This window comes from Mastomys coucha, unplaced genomic scaffold (assembly GCF_008632895.1).
Source record: "Mastomys coucha isolate ucsf_1 unplaced genomic scaffold, UCSF_Mcou_1 pScaffold23, whole genome shotgun sequence".
NCBI classification, from domain to species: domain Eukaryota; kingdom Metazoa; phylum Chordata; class Mammalia; order Rodentia; family Muridae; genus Mastomys; species Mastomys coucha.
Window position 1 is genome coordinate 63915920 of NW_022196906.1, and position 15144 is coordinate 63931063.

The following is a 15144-nucleotide window of genomic DNA, read 5'->3' on the forward strand; positions in this document are numbered from 1 at the left end:
GACCTTTTACCTTTTCCTTTGCTCCCTGACCCTGAAGTTCACATTTTTTTTTCAGATGGCAGCCTAGCAAGCCCAGCCATCTTCCTGTCTCCATCCCCTTTGGTGCTGGGATTACAGGTGTCTTAATTACGGTCACTATTGCTGTGATGAAACATCATGACCAAAAAGCAAGTTGATAGGGAAAGGGTTTATTCAGTTTATACTTCCATATCACTGTTCATCATCAGAGGTGGATGCTCAAACAAGGATGCATCGAAGGGCAGGAGCTGAAGTCAGGAGCTAATGCTGAGCCCATGGAGGGGTACTGCTTACTGGTTTACTCACCATGGCTTGCTCAGCCTGCTTTCTGTAGCACATATCAAGTTAACGTAAAACTAGCCAGGATGCCAGGCATGTTTGAGCTCATAGTGAAACATTACATGATTGCTGGGATCTGAGTTCTTCCATCACTCTAAGAAGGTGCAAATATATTGTTTCTTGAAAAATTGAAAGGTGCTCTCTACAACTTTTTTTGGTAGCTTGTTCTTTCTTATACTATTAAAACTCCCAAAATTACAGCAAACATTCACTATGTTTTGCCTGTTCCCTGATGGTTTTGTTATAGACAAGGAGTGGAAGAAGGAAAATAGCATGTGTGTCTTTGTCTCTGTCTTTCTGTTTCATCTGACTTTCTCTCTCCCTCCCCCCCCCCCGTGTGTGTGTGTGTGTGTGTGTGTGTGTGTGCATGCGTGTGCATACACTCGAGCTTAGCATGAATTGCTCCGAGTCTAGCACAGGACCCCACAAGCCAGCAAGTGGAAAGTTGAGGTCTCAGCTGGGAGATGACTGTAGCTCCCATGGAGACAGTGTTTTCGCATGGCTGACATTAATGACAACCCAATGCTATGCCCTCGTGAAGGGTTTTCATTTCAGAAGAACATCAAAACCACTGAGTCCTTTCAAGTCATCTTCTTTTACTGCGAAACCAGAAACCTTGCCGACGACTGCTTGTCGTAATAACCTGTGTCCCCGGCTGCAGGCTGTAGAAACTGGCTGTCATATAATTTTCTAATTTGTGTGTAGGTAGTTTCAGCAAACAAGTTGGTTTATTTCAGGGCATGACATCAGAGAGTGTCTTTTAATCAGTGGCAACGGGTAACAAAATCAGAATTTCCACCAAGTCCGCCCTCATTGAACAGTATTGTCAGGAGAAATACAATATGATGCAGGGTCTCATTCCAAATTTTGGATGTTATTAGGAGACAGAGCTGATTGTATTTTAACAAATGTACCAGGAAGCATCCCTGCCCATGAACTTTGTCCCTTCAAACCAGTCAATCAGCAGGGACAGCCAAACATCTCTGCCAATAATGTCGGCACTGCCAAAACACTTGTGAGCAACCCTTTCTGGAGTTGCCTCCACCTCCTGCAATGTCTCTGTCTTTTCTTCATAGTGGCTCTGCTCATCCTGCAAAAGGACATGATGGTCTAGAACACCCAGTCATTAATGCCCTGGAAAAATTAACATCAACCACAGAAAAATTCCCAGGCTACTTTCCTTTTCAGGGGTGTGAGGGAGAGCCAGGAAGGAGCCAGCACGTCCTTCTCCTCCTGTTGGCACCCAGCGTTTACAAAAGAAACATTGCCAAGTGTTCTGTGATGATGTTGGCATGAGTGTATTAAAGACCAGTCCTTGTTTTGGTGTGGAAGACGGTGCCAGTGATCTCCTTGGAAGAGAATAGGGACCCCTCATTTTCTTCTTCCAGAAAACGAAGGTAGTAGATGATGAAGGTGTTCAGAGGTGGCTCACCTTCTGTAACATAGGGGCATCTATAACCATGAGATTCTTGTTAGCCTTCCAGGTTCCCCATTCTGTGTTCCACACATTAGATTGTATCAGAATCACTGATTCCCTAACATCCAGCTGACACATGGAAACAAACAGAGGAACTCCTGCCCAGAAGGATCTGAAATGGTGACTCTCATTGACATAAATTTACCTCGGGAGGTTTCTCACTTCATCTGCCATTCCAAACATCCCCAAGGTGAAGCATTTGCTCACAGAGGAGCTTGGGACTGTCACTGTAGTCATGCTGAGCTGTTTCCAGAATGGGCCAACCTGTGTTACACAACCATGGGGTCGAAGGAAGGCTGTACTGGGTGGTGGGGTTACGTAAAGCTCAGCTGTAACGTTGATGTGGAAGTCCTGTCAAGCTGTCATGTCTTCTGCTCTCCTTATGTATAGGTATGTTTAGAGAGATTCAAACGGGCTATCTAAGGTTTCATGCCTTTGAGCCAAGTATGGTAGCCCATGCCTGAAATCCTAGCACTCCCAAAAAGGTGGAGGCTAGAAGATCAGGAGTTCAAGGCCCGTCTTCAATTCATAGAGTTCAAGGTGAGTGGGAGGCCCAATGAGACCTTGTCTTTAGAACTGAGGAGTGGAGGCTGGGAAAAGGGGGTGGGGAATCCCTCTTTACAGTGTAAAAGATGCCACTGAAGAGTATTCACAAGCACTATATTATTTTCCATTGCTCTGCCTTTTTTCTGGGGATTGTTTGAGCTTGTTTGCAGAAGAGGAAAAATGGCCATATTGGACTTGGACAAATGACAGTATTCCTGGAAAAGTCCTTCTTGGGGCTGCCACTTGTGAGCTCAAACCCTAAGGCCCACTGGCCATTTAGATACACGGTTAAAGAATTTGTGACTAATCTCCCCCAGTTTAGCAGCTGTTTTCTCGGTAGACACAACCCACATTAATTCAAATGACACTTGATACTGAATCCAATTCATGGACTAGTTAATAACTCCCTGGCTTCTGGACTTTGTTAAGTGAGCCCTGGAGTCCTTGCTCCACATTTTTGTCATTGTTACTGTTAAAATTGAACATGGACTGTGGCATCCTAACAGTGAGAGAGATGGTAGCTACCTGTCAGGTTAGGAGATGGCTTAGGAGCTCTGGTGTGTGATGATGTTGAGGGTCCTACAAACCCTTGACCCCCTTATTCAGGTTAGCTTAAGGCAAACTGCTCATCACATCAAAAGAAAGAAAAACAAAACAACAACAACAACAACAACAACAAAAAAACGGTTTTCTCCATCTCAACTGCGGCCTTTAAGTCCCTTCAGGGGAAACTGCTGGGATGATACATTGTAACAACAACATATTTGAAATCATTGAAATAAATCATTGCTGTGAGTCTCCCTCTTCCTACACCTTTAGAAGCATAGAGTGTTTGGCATTGGGCCTTGGTTTGAGAGCCATTCTCAGAGAATATTTGTAACTGAGCTGGAACGGGAGTCCAGTTGGCAGAGTGCCTACCTGACATGCATGAAGAGCCAGGTTTGATCTCAGGCATGATAGCTTATGTAATAACAACATGCAGGAGGTGGAGTTAGGGACCAAGAGTTCCAAGTCATCCTCGGCTATGTAGCAACTTTGAAGCCCGCCTGGGTTACCTGAGACCCTGAGGAGGTAGGGGAGGTACACTTATAAATTAATCAGCAGTGTGCAAATTTTTAAAAAGCCGATGATGAGGAAAGAGGAGAACAAAAGCTTCACTCTGAAAGGCCTGCCCTGCCCAAAGGCTTAGCAGTCTTTACTGTAGTAGGCCCCTGTGGGAAAGGCCGGTCTTCTTTTCGGGGTACAGGGACATGCTCTTGGGAAGTGTCTGCAACAGACGGGTGTTTCTGGAGAACTGACTACTTTGCTGCCAGCCGTGCTAAGTTCCAGAGCAAAGCCATCAGTTTACTTTTTCAAACCGACATCTCTAAAAGCTGGTCCCAGGAACAGAACATGGGCTTTAATCCAGATGTTAGTATTTAGTTTGGAGGCTGGGGATGGTTTAAACTTTACCCTGTGACATCTTTTGAGTGGCATTTTTTTTCTTCTCTAAAGTGTTTATTTTATTATTTGACAGTTACACACACACAGTGATCACATTCACCCCTATTTCTCTCTCTCTCATCCCGTTCACGCCCCTTCACATTCCATCTGTATACCCTTTTCTCCCCAAGCAAGTATCTCTCCTACTTTCACATCTGGGATCTTTTAAATGACTTTTCATTCAGAGTAGGTGATAGCCACACTTCCTGTGATTGGCGAGACTGCTGGAGGCATGACTGAAAGTTAAAGCTAACATACCAAAGGTTAGGCATCTGAAAAACTCCCATCCCACGCAGAATTTGAACTTGGACATCTATACACTCGTTCAGATCATTAGTTTTCTGGGCATTAACCCTTCTTGAACTCTGTTTCTCGGAATTGTTTGCGTCGATGGTATTGGGTCTCTTTGAATCACAGCGAGTAACCAGGGCACAGCACAGTGAGTAGTTGAATTGGTTTTCCTGGAAGTCGGGGCTGCCCAGCGCCACCACACTGGGGTTGGCCTCTCAGCATCTGAAGAAAGACTGTGGTCCGGAGCTTCATGCTATAGTGAGGCTGCACTTGGACACTATTTCTATGTACTGGCTGGCCTTGTTCTTTCAAATCTATTACCTAAGGTATTTGTGGGTGGATACAATGTAGCTTGAGACCCTAAGGTGCTCTGTAGATGGCAATGGGTTTGTTTTGAGAAATGTGCAATGGTGGGGGATGGGCTTTCACCACTAATATGGCCTACAGTGAATGCTGTCTCTACTAATTCAAAGCCTGGTGCAGAGACTAAAATCGGAGCAAGTCCCTGGTATAACACTTTCATTTGCAATTGTTTACTTCTGAAAGACACACAAATTAATTTTTTTTTTCTTTTTCCATCAATACTGCCTTAGCCTTGCATTTGCCCCGTGTCTCCTACCATAGCGGGAGGTGGTATTAAAGGACTCACTGATAGCAGTAAGTATTTTGTAAACAAGGCAAGAGAAGGCTAGGGAGATAGCTCCATCAATAGACTGCTTGCCTCAGAAGCCAAAGAACCTAAACTTGATCCCCAGAATTCACATTTTAAAAAGCCATGCATGGTGACATTTTCTTTTTAATCCCATTGCAAGAGTGGCAGACACAGGAGGACTCCTGTGGTTCGCTGCCCGGCTAGCTAAGCCTAGCCTACTTGCTAATTTCCAGGCCACAGAGAGACCCTGTCTCAAAACAAAACCAATACACAAAAAAGTGGACTGACTGTCCCTGAGGAACACCAGTCAAGGTTGTTCTCCACCCTGCACATAGAAATACACATAAGCATAAAGGGAGAAAGTAGGCAAGGCAAGAGAGCCTAGTTATATAGAAACTGCTCTAGCTCTAGTTCTTTGCAAAACTTGAAGTGAACACCTCAAAGTGTTCCCTTTCTAAGCCGAAACATGACATTGCTCACACTCTTTCTATATAGACTCTTCCACTGCCCCTTTCCCTCACTAGATGACACCTGCTAGTGCTCTCCACAGAAAGACATTCCTGTGACTAGGGAGATAAAATAGCTCGCTTTGTAATCCAGCCACCTCTCTAGTCCAAAGCTGTGGAGCTAAAGACAGAAGTGGAGGCCAAGTTCTAGGGGAAAGATGGTCACTCTCTAGCCCAAGTGTCTCCTCCATGGTTCTCGGGTCACAGGGACCTGTGAGTGCAGATCAGTCTTTCCCCAACTCGACCACAGTGTGCCGGTGTGGGGGGCCTCTCCCCCACTTCCTCTTCTCTCAGCACTTCTCCAGGATGCCATCTATGCTGTGGCCTCATTCTAGAAAAAAGCGTTGGTTTCTTTTGATGCTTTTTGTGCCTCTTGGGGGTTATTTCTTGCGTTAGCTCTAGGCCATCCCAATAAAGCTGCTACACACAGAAAGAAATGACGACTTAACCCTTGTCATTTTTCCAAGCTGCAGCAGCCATTCCAGCTGTAGCCCCACTTGCCACATCTACCCATCCTTAACTGACAGGCAGAGATGCTGATCATAGCTAATACTCACTGAGCGCTTGCTGTGTGCATGACTGTGTGCAGGACCCTTTCCCTGTATATACCATAATAATGACATAGAAATTGTTTTATACATGAGGGAACACACATGGACTTAATGAAGTGCTCAGGTTCGCAGAGCTAGGAAGGGGTGGGACAGAGACTCAACCTCAGGCTGTAGAGTTTATGAATTTAAAACCTGATATTACTTTCTTCTCCTCTAAAAATAACTTACACTTTTATTGTACATTTACTCTCAGGGAAGCTGGAGTTTAATCTGGGGTAAAGCTGGCATTACAAGATGCACTATTTTAGTGGGTTCTTGGTGCCCTGTTCATGTCCCTGGCCCCTATGCCCAGCATGGGGCAAGGAGACTTACAGCTAGATACATTTATGTGTAGGGGCGTATGTGTGTGTGGTAGGGACGCACCTGTGTTGTGTGAGTGAGTGTGTGGTAAACAGACACAATATTGCATGTGGTAGATGTAGTGTGCACTTGTGAGGTACTGGGAAGGTGCGTGTGTGTGTGTGTGTGTGTGTGTGTGTGTGTGTGTATAGTGAAACAAGATGGCAGCAGCCATTGGCTTTGAGTTGCTGTTCAGACTTCGGCTATAACAGTACGCTGCACTCCCAGCAGCTGTTAGCAATCCGATGTGTTTCCATCCTGTGTGGAAAGTGCTGCAGTGGGTAATAAAACATATTCCAAATCTCAACATCCTGAAGCACCAAAGTGTGCGGATGGCACACTTTCACTACAAATCCCCAGTCACTTCTAAGTGAATATGTCACACCCACTCAGGCTATCTTCAATGACCTAATATTCGATAGTTGATAGGTAGGCACATGTGCAGGATGGCCAGAGTGTCGTCTGAAGTGTTTGTCACAGGCAAAAAGAGCACCTGATGTAGGGCAGCGTCCTGTGCCTTAATGTCTCCACCTGGCCATTGTGTTCCTGCCTCACTTCTGTTCAGGACTTAAATAAAAACAGCTGAAGGCTGATGGAGGGGTTGGGTCAGTAGAATGCTTGCCCTGGAGGGCCTGAGTTCAATCAACGCTCCCACCTAAGATTGTCAGGCATAGTGGCACTGCTCTTGTAACTCCAGAGTTGGGGAAGCAGAGTCAGAAGGATCCCTGAAGTTTGTTCGCCAGCTAATCTAGCCAAATCGGTGAGCTCCAGGTTCGGGGACAAACACTGTTTTAAAGGAAGTGGGTGGCATGCCTGAGGATGAGTTTCTCTTCTGCTCCTTCCTCCCCAGATACACATATAAACATGTGCACAGGCACATACCATACACACGTAGCTCCAAGGTAAACAGTTCTTTTTATTTTATTTTAGAAAAAATGACATATATAAGATGTTACGGCATGTGAATTCACACTCAGGTGTCAGCACTTCTTAAAATGGATCTGACAGCTTCTCATCCTAGTCGAGAGCATTCACTCTCTTGGGTCTTACCAGTACCAAACCCTGCCCCCAGATTCTGTTGTCTTTTCCTATATTTCTCTAACCAGCCAAGAAATAGCCAGCAGCTTCTGCTCCCACCCCCACCCCGAAGATTAGTGAAAGAAACAACTGGACTTGAGCTTTTGGCCACTCTCGCTATCCATTTTCTCCTTGATTTGGGTTTTACAGTTAACAGTGGAATTATCTCTCTGCCCAAGTTTTCCAAGCATGTATTCAGACATGGGATAGAGAGGGCTCTGTCATTTTTCTGATTATTCCCATGCCTGGCTATACTGGTTGTCTTTAAAAAGCACAGTGAACGAGACTATTTAAGAAACTCCATTGAAGATTTGGCATCTTGGTGCACACCTTTAATCCCAGGACTAGGGAGGCAGAGGCAAGCAGGTTGATACCAGTTTGAGACCAACCTCGTCTAACAATAGTGAGTTCAGGCCAGCCAAGGCTGCATAGTGAGACCCTGTTGTCTCAAAAAGAAAGAGAGAGGGAAGAAAGAAGGAAGGAAAGAGGGGGGGACAAAAGGAAAACCCCTGTTGGACTGTAATCAAGGGAGACATCTATGATGTATTTGAATTTGTCAGATCTAGTGTTCAGATGTTATTAACTGTGTAGTAGAAGTTGGGTTTACTGGAGAGCTGGGGAAATTCATCATTCAAGAGTTTAACCATTCACCCTTGTACAGTCTTTTTATTGAGACAGGGTCTTACATAGCCCAGCTGGCCTTGAACTTGCTTGAGGATAACCTTGAACTCCTGATCCCCCTGCCTCCACCTCCCAAGTGCTTACGAGGCTTACAAGAGTATGCCACCACTCCCAGTTTATGTAACGCTGGGGATGGAACCCAGAGCTTCATGCATGCTAGGCAAACATTCTGCTAACTGAGCTACATCCCCAGCCCATGAGCCTAGGATGCTTAAAATCTGCACTTCTGCCTCCAGCAAGCCTAAATTCTTGCTTGTGGGTTTTAACAACAACAACAAAACCAGACTCTTCTCTATCACACAAAGTTTCCTTCCCCTTGGAATAATGGGAAGACAGTGTGGAGGTGGAACATGGGCCTTGGTTTGTCCTCTTCCTCATCCTCACCTGTTCACAATCTGTGGGCCTTCAAAGCTTAGCTCTAGTGGTTCTGTGCTCCATAACCATGTAAGTGTTGGATATTGTCTTTCTGGTCTCCTGCGGCTTGATGCGGAGGGAGGTAATGCATTCTCAAGGTTTAAAATTACATGTTTTCCCCCCTCTTTTCGTCATGAATCCAGGGTTTATTTGGTTGAAGCATATTTCCTAACTGACATCATCTGCTGGGCAAGGGGCAGCCACTGCTCTTCCAAAACCACTCAGAGTCATGGAAAGAAACAACAGGCTTCTCTGCCGGGTACACTTGTGTGACTTAACCTGAATTCTGGTGACTTTGACCCAGTTCCACACATCTTACTTCATCCATCTGGTTTTGGCCAGAGGAGGTCATGGAATTCGGGCAACTGGAATTAGCAATCAATGGTTGGCTTTTCAGGCAGGAGACTCTGGCCTTTTCTGGAGTGCCCTGAGGCAGACAGACACAAGTATGTACTCAGGGCGGTGCCGTGTGCCAAGGACACTAGGGGCCACACTCAAAAAACATAGGGCAAATAGACTTAAACAGGCCAGTTATTGTAAAAACCCATTTCTATGTCCACAGATTTTTTTTTCCTCTGTTTACTTGTGGAGTTGAATCATCTAGTATGTTCTTTTCATAGCATTATATGTGGCCATCCCTTAAGAATCTTCCAAATGGAAATACCACGATTATAAAGTGGATCTAGCTTGTTCTCTACACAGGCAGGTGGGAAGAAGGGGAACTGTAATATGGCGGGGTTTTTTTCTTGAGCTTTGGTGTGAGGACTGGGCTCTAATTGGATTAGGTAAGATTGTATCCTAAAAGGCAATAAGAGTAATTCTGATGATTCTGGTTGGACAGAAACTAGATGAGATTTCCAGATTGGGTTTAGTCATTAAAAATACTCTTCCCTGCTGTTGCGAAGAAACACAATCTGAATGATGACAGCAAGCAGCTGACCCTCTGCCCTCTGCTGAAAGGGAAAAAAGACTTAACCTAAATGCGGTGTGGGTGTTCTTGCTGATGGTGGTAAGGAGAGCCTGGTGTGTACAGTAAGGGTGATCTCAAAGGCGATTAGATGCAGCTTTTTCAGACAGATGACATCTGTCTGAATCTAGTAGCATCTAGTAGCATATAAGATACACCTATGTCAAAATAAGCTATCTGGAATCTCCCTTGAGCATAGTCTAACCAACGAACAAAATAGATTATTTTTTCCGGTGATGTGAAATAATTTTTAACCCACGCCAAAAGATTCAGCAGGAGTTTTCTAAATGTTGCTCATCCTGGAGACCTAGAAAAAATTTTAAGAACTATATACTCTGAAGAAAGAAAGAAAGGCTAGGCAGGCAGTGGTGTGGCACATGCCTTTAATCCTAGCGCTCGGGAGGCAGAGACAGGTGGATTTCTGAGTTTGAGGCCAGCCTGGTCCTGGAGTGAGTTTCAGGACAGCCAGGGCTACACAGAAAAACCCTGTCTCGGGGGGGCGGGGGGAAGGAAAAAAGAAAGAAAAGAAGGAAGAAAGCAAGATAGAGATAGAGATATGTACATATATTTGATTCTAGAATCTTCTAGTTCTTTATCAAATCTTTAAAGAAGCTTATTCTAACTGGGAGTTTTAGCAAAATATCTAGTGACCTTTTTCTAAATTCTCTAGTTTCAATTATGTGCTCTATGGTTGAGAGGGATAAGATTTGAGGAAACAAGAAGAGAAAAGGGTTTGTATTTGCCGTCTTAGTTGCACCCTCTAGGGGCGGGGGTTACTCAGTGTCTGGCCCAGTTTATGAGCAGAATGACGTCTTAGGAAGCATTGTCGTCATCTTGCTGGTCAAGTCATGTTGCTCAAGGTTTAGTTGGTTACTAGGGAGTTACCAAAAGAGGTAAGGGAGCCAGTTTCTTTAAATTTAGACATTCTGTGTCTGACTGTGTAGGTGGAGAATTCGAGAGAAACTTGGACCTAAAAATCAGAGCCTTCCAGGTCTCTGGCTCCATGGCAAATGTGATTCCCTTCTCATTGGATAGAGTGTCCCTGTCTAGGGATGAGCGAGCTCATCTGGATTTGGCTTTTAGCAAAGACACAAATGCATCAGGGAATGTGAGTCAGGTTTTCTAAGGAAAGCTTAATCTGGTTGGGATGGGGACATTACAAGGGATTAATGTTCTGTCGACGTTGCAGGTCTACCTATATCTTCACAGAAAACCACATGAGAAGGTGGGCCTGGCTTCCTTATTCTTCTGAGACTTCCTGTATACTCAGTTACCTCAGCCTTCGGTGCATTCATTCTGGGACGTTCTGGCCTACTGATTTAACTTTTCCCCATCTAAATTGCATGCAAAGTAGTCATAGTTCCAAATGTCCAGTTGTGCTCAGTTGTAATTACAGTTGGCAGTCTTTGTCACTTGAGGTAGAGATGTGCCTGTATTGTATCCGTATGTCTGTGTATATGTGTATACTTAATGGGTATTTACAGTTATGTCTTGAAAAAATCATTTTAAAAAGCTGTGAAGCTTTAGAAGAAATCTCAATCAATGTCAAGTTTTTTAAGAAGTGGCTTCATGGACCAAGGACATAGGCCCATCACAGAATGCTTGTCTGGCATGTACCACAAGGGCCTGGGTTTGCTCCCCAGCAACACACACACACACACACACACACACACACACCTTCATATATTAAGTAAATGTTAGGTCTTCAAGGGCACAGAGTAGTGCAGGTCTTTGTTTCTTTTATTGAAATAGCTTGACTGGGATGAGAGGGCATCATTTGAGACAATTAATACTGAACCTTGGGATGTCTGGCGATCACATAAACATGGACTTTGTTTATCAAGTGGGCATCATGCCATCAGTGGTGGTCCCAAATGACTGATCCAGCCTTGATTCAATAGTGTGGCTCTTTGACTTTCCTGTGGCGTTTCCATCTTAAGGGCCTTTTTCTTTCAGGTTGCGACTACCGTGGCAATGCCTAAATTCATCAGTCCTCAAGAATGATGGGCTTAAAACTTAAGTATGTCTAGCTCACAGTACAAATTATAGCACCATGTACTTTGATTCTTTGTGGTGGACTGGTTGTGGGCAGTGAGGGCACAGCGTCCTGGTTCTTGCCAGTGATATGTCAAGCTTCCTAAAGCTTCCTGTTTATATTGGATTTTTTTTCATCTTCAAAGAGGGTTTAAAGGCATTCATTTACCACCACTGCCTGGGAGGTAAGACAGATTCCTGTTTTATAGGTGGAGGAAATAGATGTCTAAGTGCCTTGCCTGAGGCCACCCTGGGAGCTGGGTGTCTTAGGACAGGTGGACGGGGCTGGTACCACCTCTTCTTGGCTGGATGGCTCTCCAGCTCTTTCTCCCTGTGTTGGTTGTTCTTGAGGGCTGCAGACCACTAGTATCAAATCCATGGCGTCTATAATAAACCAAGATAGGAAAGAGATACCATATATATTCATTTGTGTGTGTGTGTCTGCCTGCCTGCCTCCACATTAAGCTCCAGGTTATTTAAACAGGAAGGAACTCATGTGACCCTCCCGATGCTTCTCTTCCCTTTCTGTAGAATGGGAATGCTAACAGTTGCCTCCTTCAGGGATGCTGCACACATGGAAGTCAAAACAAGCTAATGAGGTCAAAAACTTTGAAAACCGCACAGAGCTCTGGAACTCTGGGCTGTCGTTAGTGCTGCCAGAAAATGACGATGAGGCTGCTTATGGAAAGGGGATGTTGAGGGGTAGGACTTTCCTAATTAGGGGTCTAATTGTTTTGGTGATGTGTGGCAATGATTTCAGTACTGTCATGAAAGAATCCAAAATCAAGGGAAGAAAAGACTATCTTCTGGGGAAAAGCTAGCATTCTGAGCAGTGTATATTTAGTAGACACAATGGCAAAACAAGTTGATTATGAGTTTTCGGAGTGTGCAGCTGGACCATGGCACATGGTGGGGAGGGGGCAGGGAACAGAGCCACACTGTATTCCATGTCACAGGTCCAAGGTGACAGGCTGCTCTCCTCCCACCTCAGAGATAAAAGGAAAGGGCTTAGTGAACCTCAGGGGTGGGTCAGTCCTCCCAAGGAAGGGGAGACAAAATAGTCACCACTGGGTTCCTGACCCTTCCCTGCAGTACACTTATGTCAAGCACTTGTGTAAGTCATAGCAATGTGGAGGAGGGAGCCACTGCTGAAGGGATGGTTTGAACAGCAAAATTACCTCAACTAAGCAGACCAATCAGAAGAGGCCTCCTCAGCAGGGCTGGAAGGTTCTGTTGAAGCCTGGAGTTCTCCTTTCTCAGCTGGACTCCCTTAGACAGGGTCCAACCTGCACAACCGATTTTGGAGGTTCTGAAACCAGAACGGCCACGACTACAGAAGCCTGGAGTTTCCAAAGACATTCAGAGCAACTCGGAGGAGGCCGTCGGCCAGCCACCCTTGACACAAGGGCCAAGCTGCTGTGCACCACCATGGGGGTGGCCACAGGAGCCTTTAATACCCCAGCGGTTTTAAACTGGGGATAAATAAAGCGGCTAATCCACAAAGGGACTCAGCCATTTGACTGAAAATAAAATCAAACGCCTTAGGGTTTTTCTTTTTAATCTTTATTGGTTTTTCTGCTTACAAAAGTAATACATGCTGGTTGTAAAAAAAAAAATCAAATATTAGAGAAATATATGTAACGGGGGAAAAAATGCCCTCCACGTGCTCAGACTTCCCAGAAGAAGAAGAAGAAGAAGAAGAAGAAGAAGAAGAAGAAGAAGAAGAAGAAGAAGAAGAAGAAGAAGAAGAAGAAGAAGAAGAGGAAAACACCTCAACAGATTTTGTACAAATGAGAGGTTCTTTTCCAAACAGATCTTTGCTGTTTTTTTTTCCACCAACACAAGCAAAATTGATAGACATCCACATGTGTGACAGATATTCTTGCGTAATTGCAGTCATGGTTTGGCCCCTAGTGATTTTCTTGGCAAGCCAGAAGTCACCCCAAACACATGTAGTCCAATTCAAGATAGTGAAGGTGCTGAGGGGAAAACTCATTTGGTAAGGCACTTGCTTCTTTCTCGAACACGAGAGCCTGAGTTCAGTCACTAGTGCCTATGTAAATAAAAAGAAAGAAAACCAGGTGGGCGGGGAGATGGAGACAGAGGATTCTAGGTCTAGCAATATTGGCAAGTTCCAGGTTCAGTGAAAACCCTCATGAGAGCCACGGAGGAAGACACCCACCCTCAATGTTTAGCCTCCCCGGATACCTGTGTTCATGTGTTCTCACACAAACACAAAGAAAGCATGGTGCGTAGATGATTCACAATGAAAAATGATTGGTAGGAGCAGAGTCCATATACGCTGCCTTCATTTTTTTTTTTTTTTTTTTTTAATGAACCAATAGAAAAACTTCCTACATCCCATTACTGTTTGTGACATAGACTGTTGCTGCAGCTAAGTGCTGCCGTGGCAGCCAGCGGGAGCTGCCTTTCACAGTCCCTAGAAAAATAAGCAGCTTTTCTCTATCCCCACTTCGCAGAGAGCTTAGACGCTGGAGGAAAGAATTTCATTCCACTATAAGGCAGGACTCCTTATCAACAACAACAGTAAAAATAACTAGTAGTTATCAAGTGTGAAGTCTGAAAGAACCATGTGGGGTGTGCTGGGATAGGATGCATATATAAAATGACCACGTGGAAACAGCTCAGAGCGGCTGCCTTTCCTACACTGTACCAGAAAATCTTCACCTAGGAAGCTGGGAGCACAGGAGTTAACTAATGTGCCTAGGTTTAAGAAGCTGAGATCTAGCCCGGGCGGTGGTGGTGGCTGCGGCCGCACACCTTTAATCCCGGAACTTGGGAGGCAGAGGCAGGCGGATTGGATTTCTGGGTTCGAGGCCAGCCTGGTCTACAGAGTGAGTTCCAGGACAGCCAGGGCTATACAGAGAAACCCTGTCTTGAAAAAGAAAGAAAGAAAGAAAGAAAGAAAGAAAGAAAGAAAGAAAGAAAGAAAGAAAGAAAGAAAGAACAAAACAAAAATAATAAAATAAAAAAGAACTGGTAGCTTGAGGCGAGTCACTGGAAGGTCAAACATTCTACTTGAAATTCTGCAAAATAGAGAAGGGTAGCCCAAACTGTGACTGGTGACTTTCAGCTATGTGCTAGGTAGGTAATTCCCAGGGCGGGCTACTGATATGGTTCCCCGTAAGATGTATGCTCATCCTAGCTGCTGAGGTGGTGTCTCTTGATCCTCCATGAATGATTATGTACGGAAGGCAAGCTCATTGATATTTGTTGTTCAGATGGTTTGGTTTGGCCAGATGGTATGATGAGAAATTGTTTCTATATTTTGTGTGTGTATAGGCCCAAATGTCCCAGAGCACCCATACTGTGGTCAGAGGACAACTCACAGGAGTTGTCTCTTTTACCTTGTGGATCCTAGGGGCTGAACTCAAGTTATCAGATCTGGTGTCAAAGGCCTTATTCTTCTGAGCCACTTTGCAGACCCAAGAGCTACATATGCTTTCTCACCCATAGGAGGAACCAATGCCTTGCTTCTCCTGTAGATTAGCAATAAAAAGCAAAGAGTGTTAACTGAGCACCCAGCTCAAGGATCAGGATGAATTGGCACACTGGCATTCCCAGGCTGTCACTTGTCAGTTCCAGAAAGCTGCCTCTGTGTGAGGAAGTGTGGAGATCCTGCCTGAAGTACTTAAGAGTGCACAAGAGCAAATTATTTAGACAGTAGTGTTGGGGGCTGGGGGGGGGGG

The 15144-nt window shown here is 44.8% G+C and overlaps 1 protein-coding gene across 10 annotated transcripts in view; it reads left to right on the forward strand.

The window, feature by feature from the left end:
• The window catches only part of Rora (RAR related orphan receptor A), a 737605-nt gene that overhangs the window by 683921 nt on the left and 38540 nt on the right, over positions 1 to 15144 (forward strand). The window contains exon 1 of one of the 10 annotated variants that reach the window (XM_031345974.1): positions 1910 to 2024. The exons of 8 other annotated variants lie outside the window; for them this stretch is intronic. Coding sequence is in view for 1 of the 2 variants with exons in the window: in XM_031345965.1 (XP_031201825.1) it covers positions 1952 to 2024 (73 nt within the window). In the remaining variant the exon portion in view is untranslated. Of the gene's footprint in view, positions 1 to 1909; positions 2025 to 15144 lie in introns of those variants that run through there. One more of the 10 variants, XM_031345965.1, reaches the window with a different exon arrangement.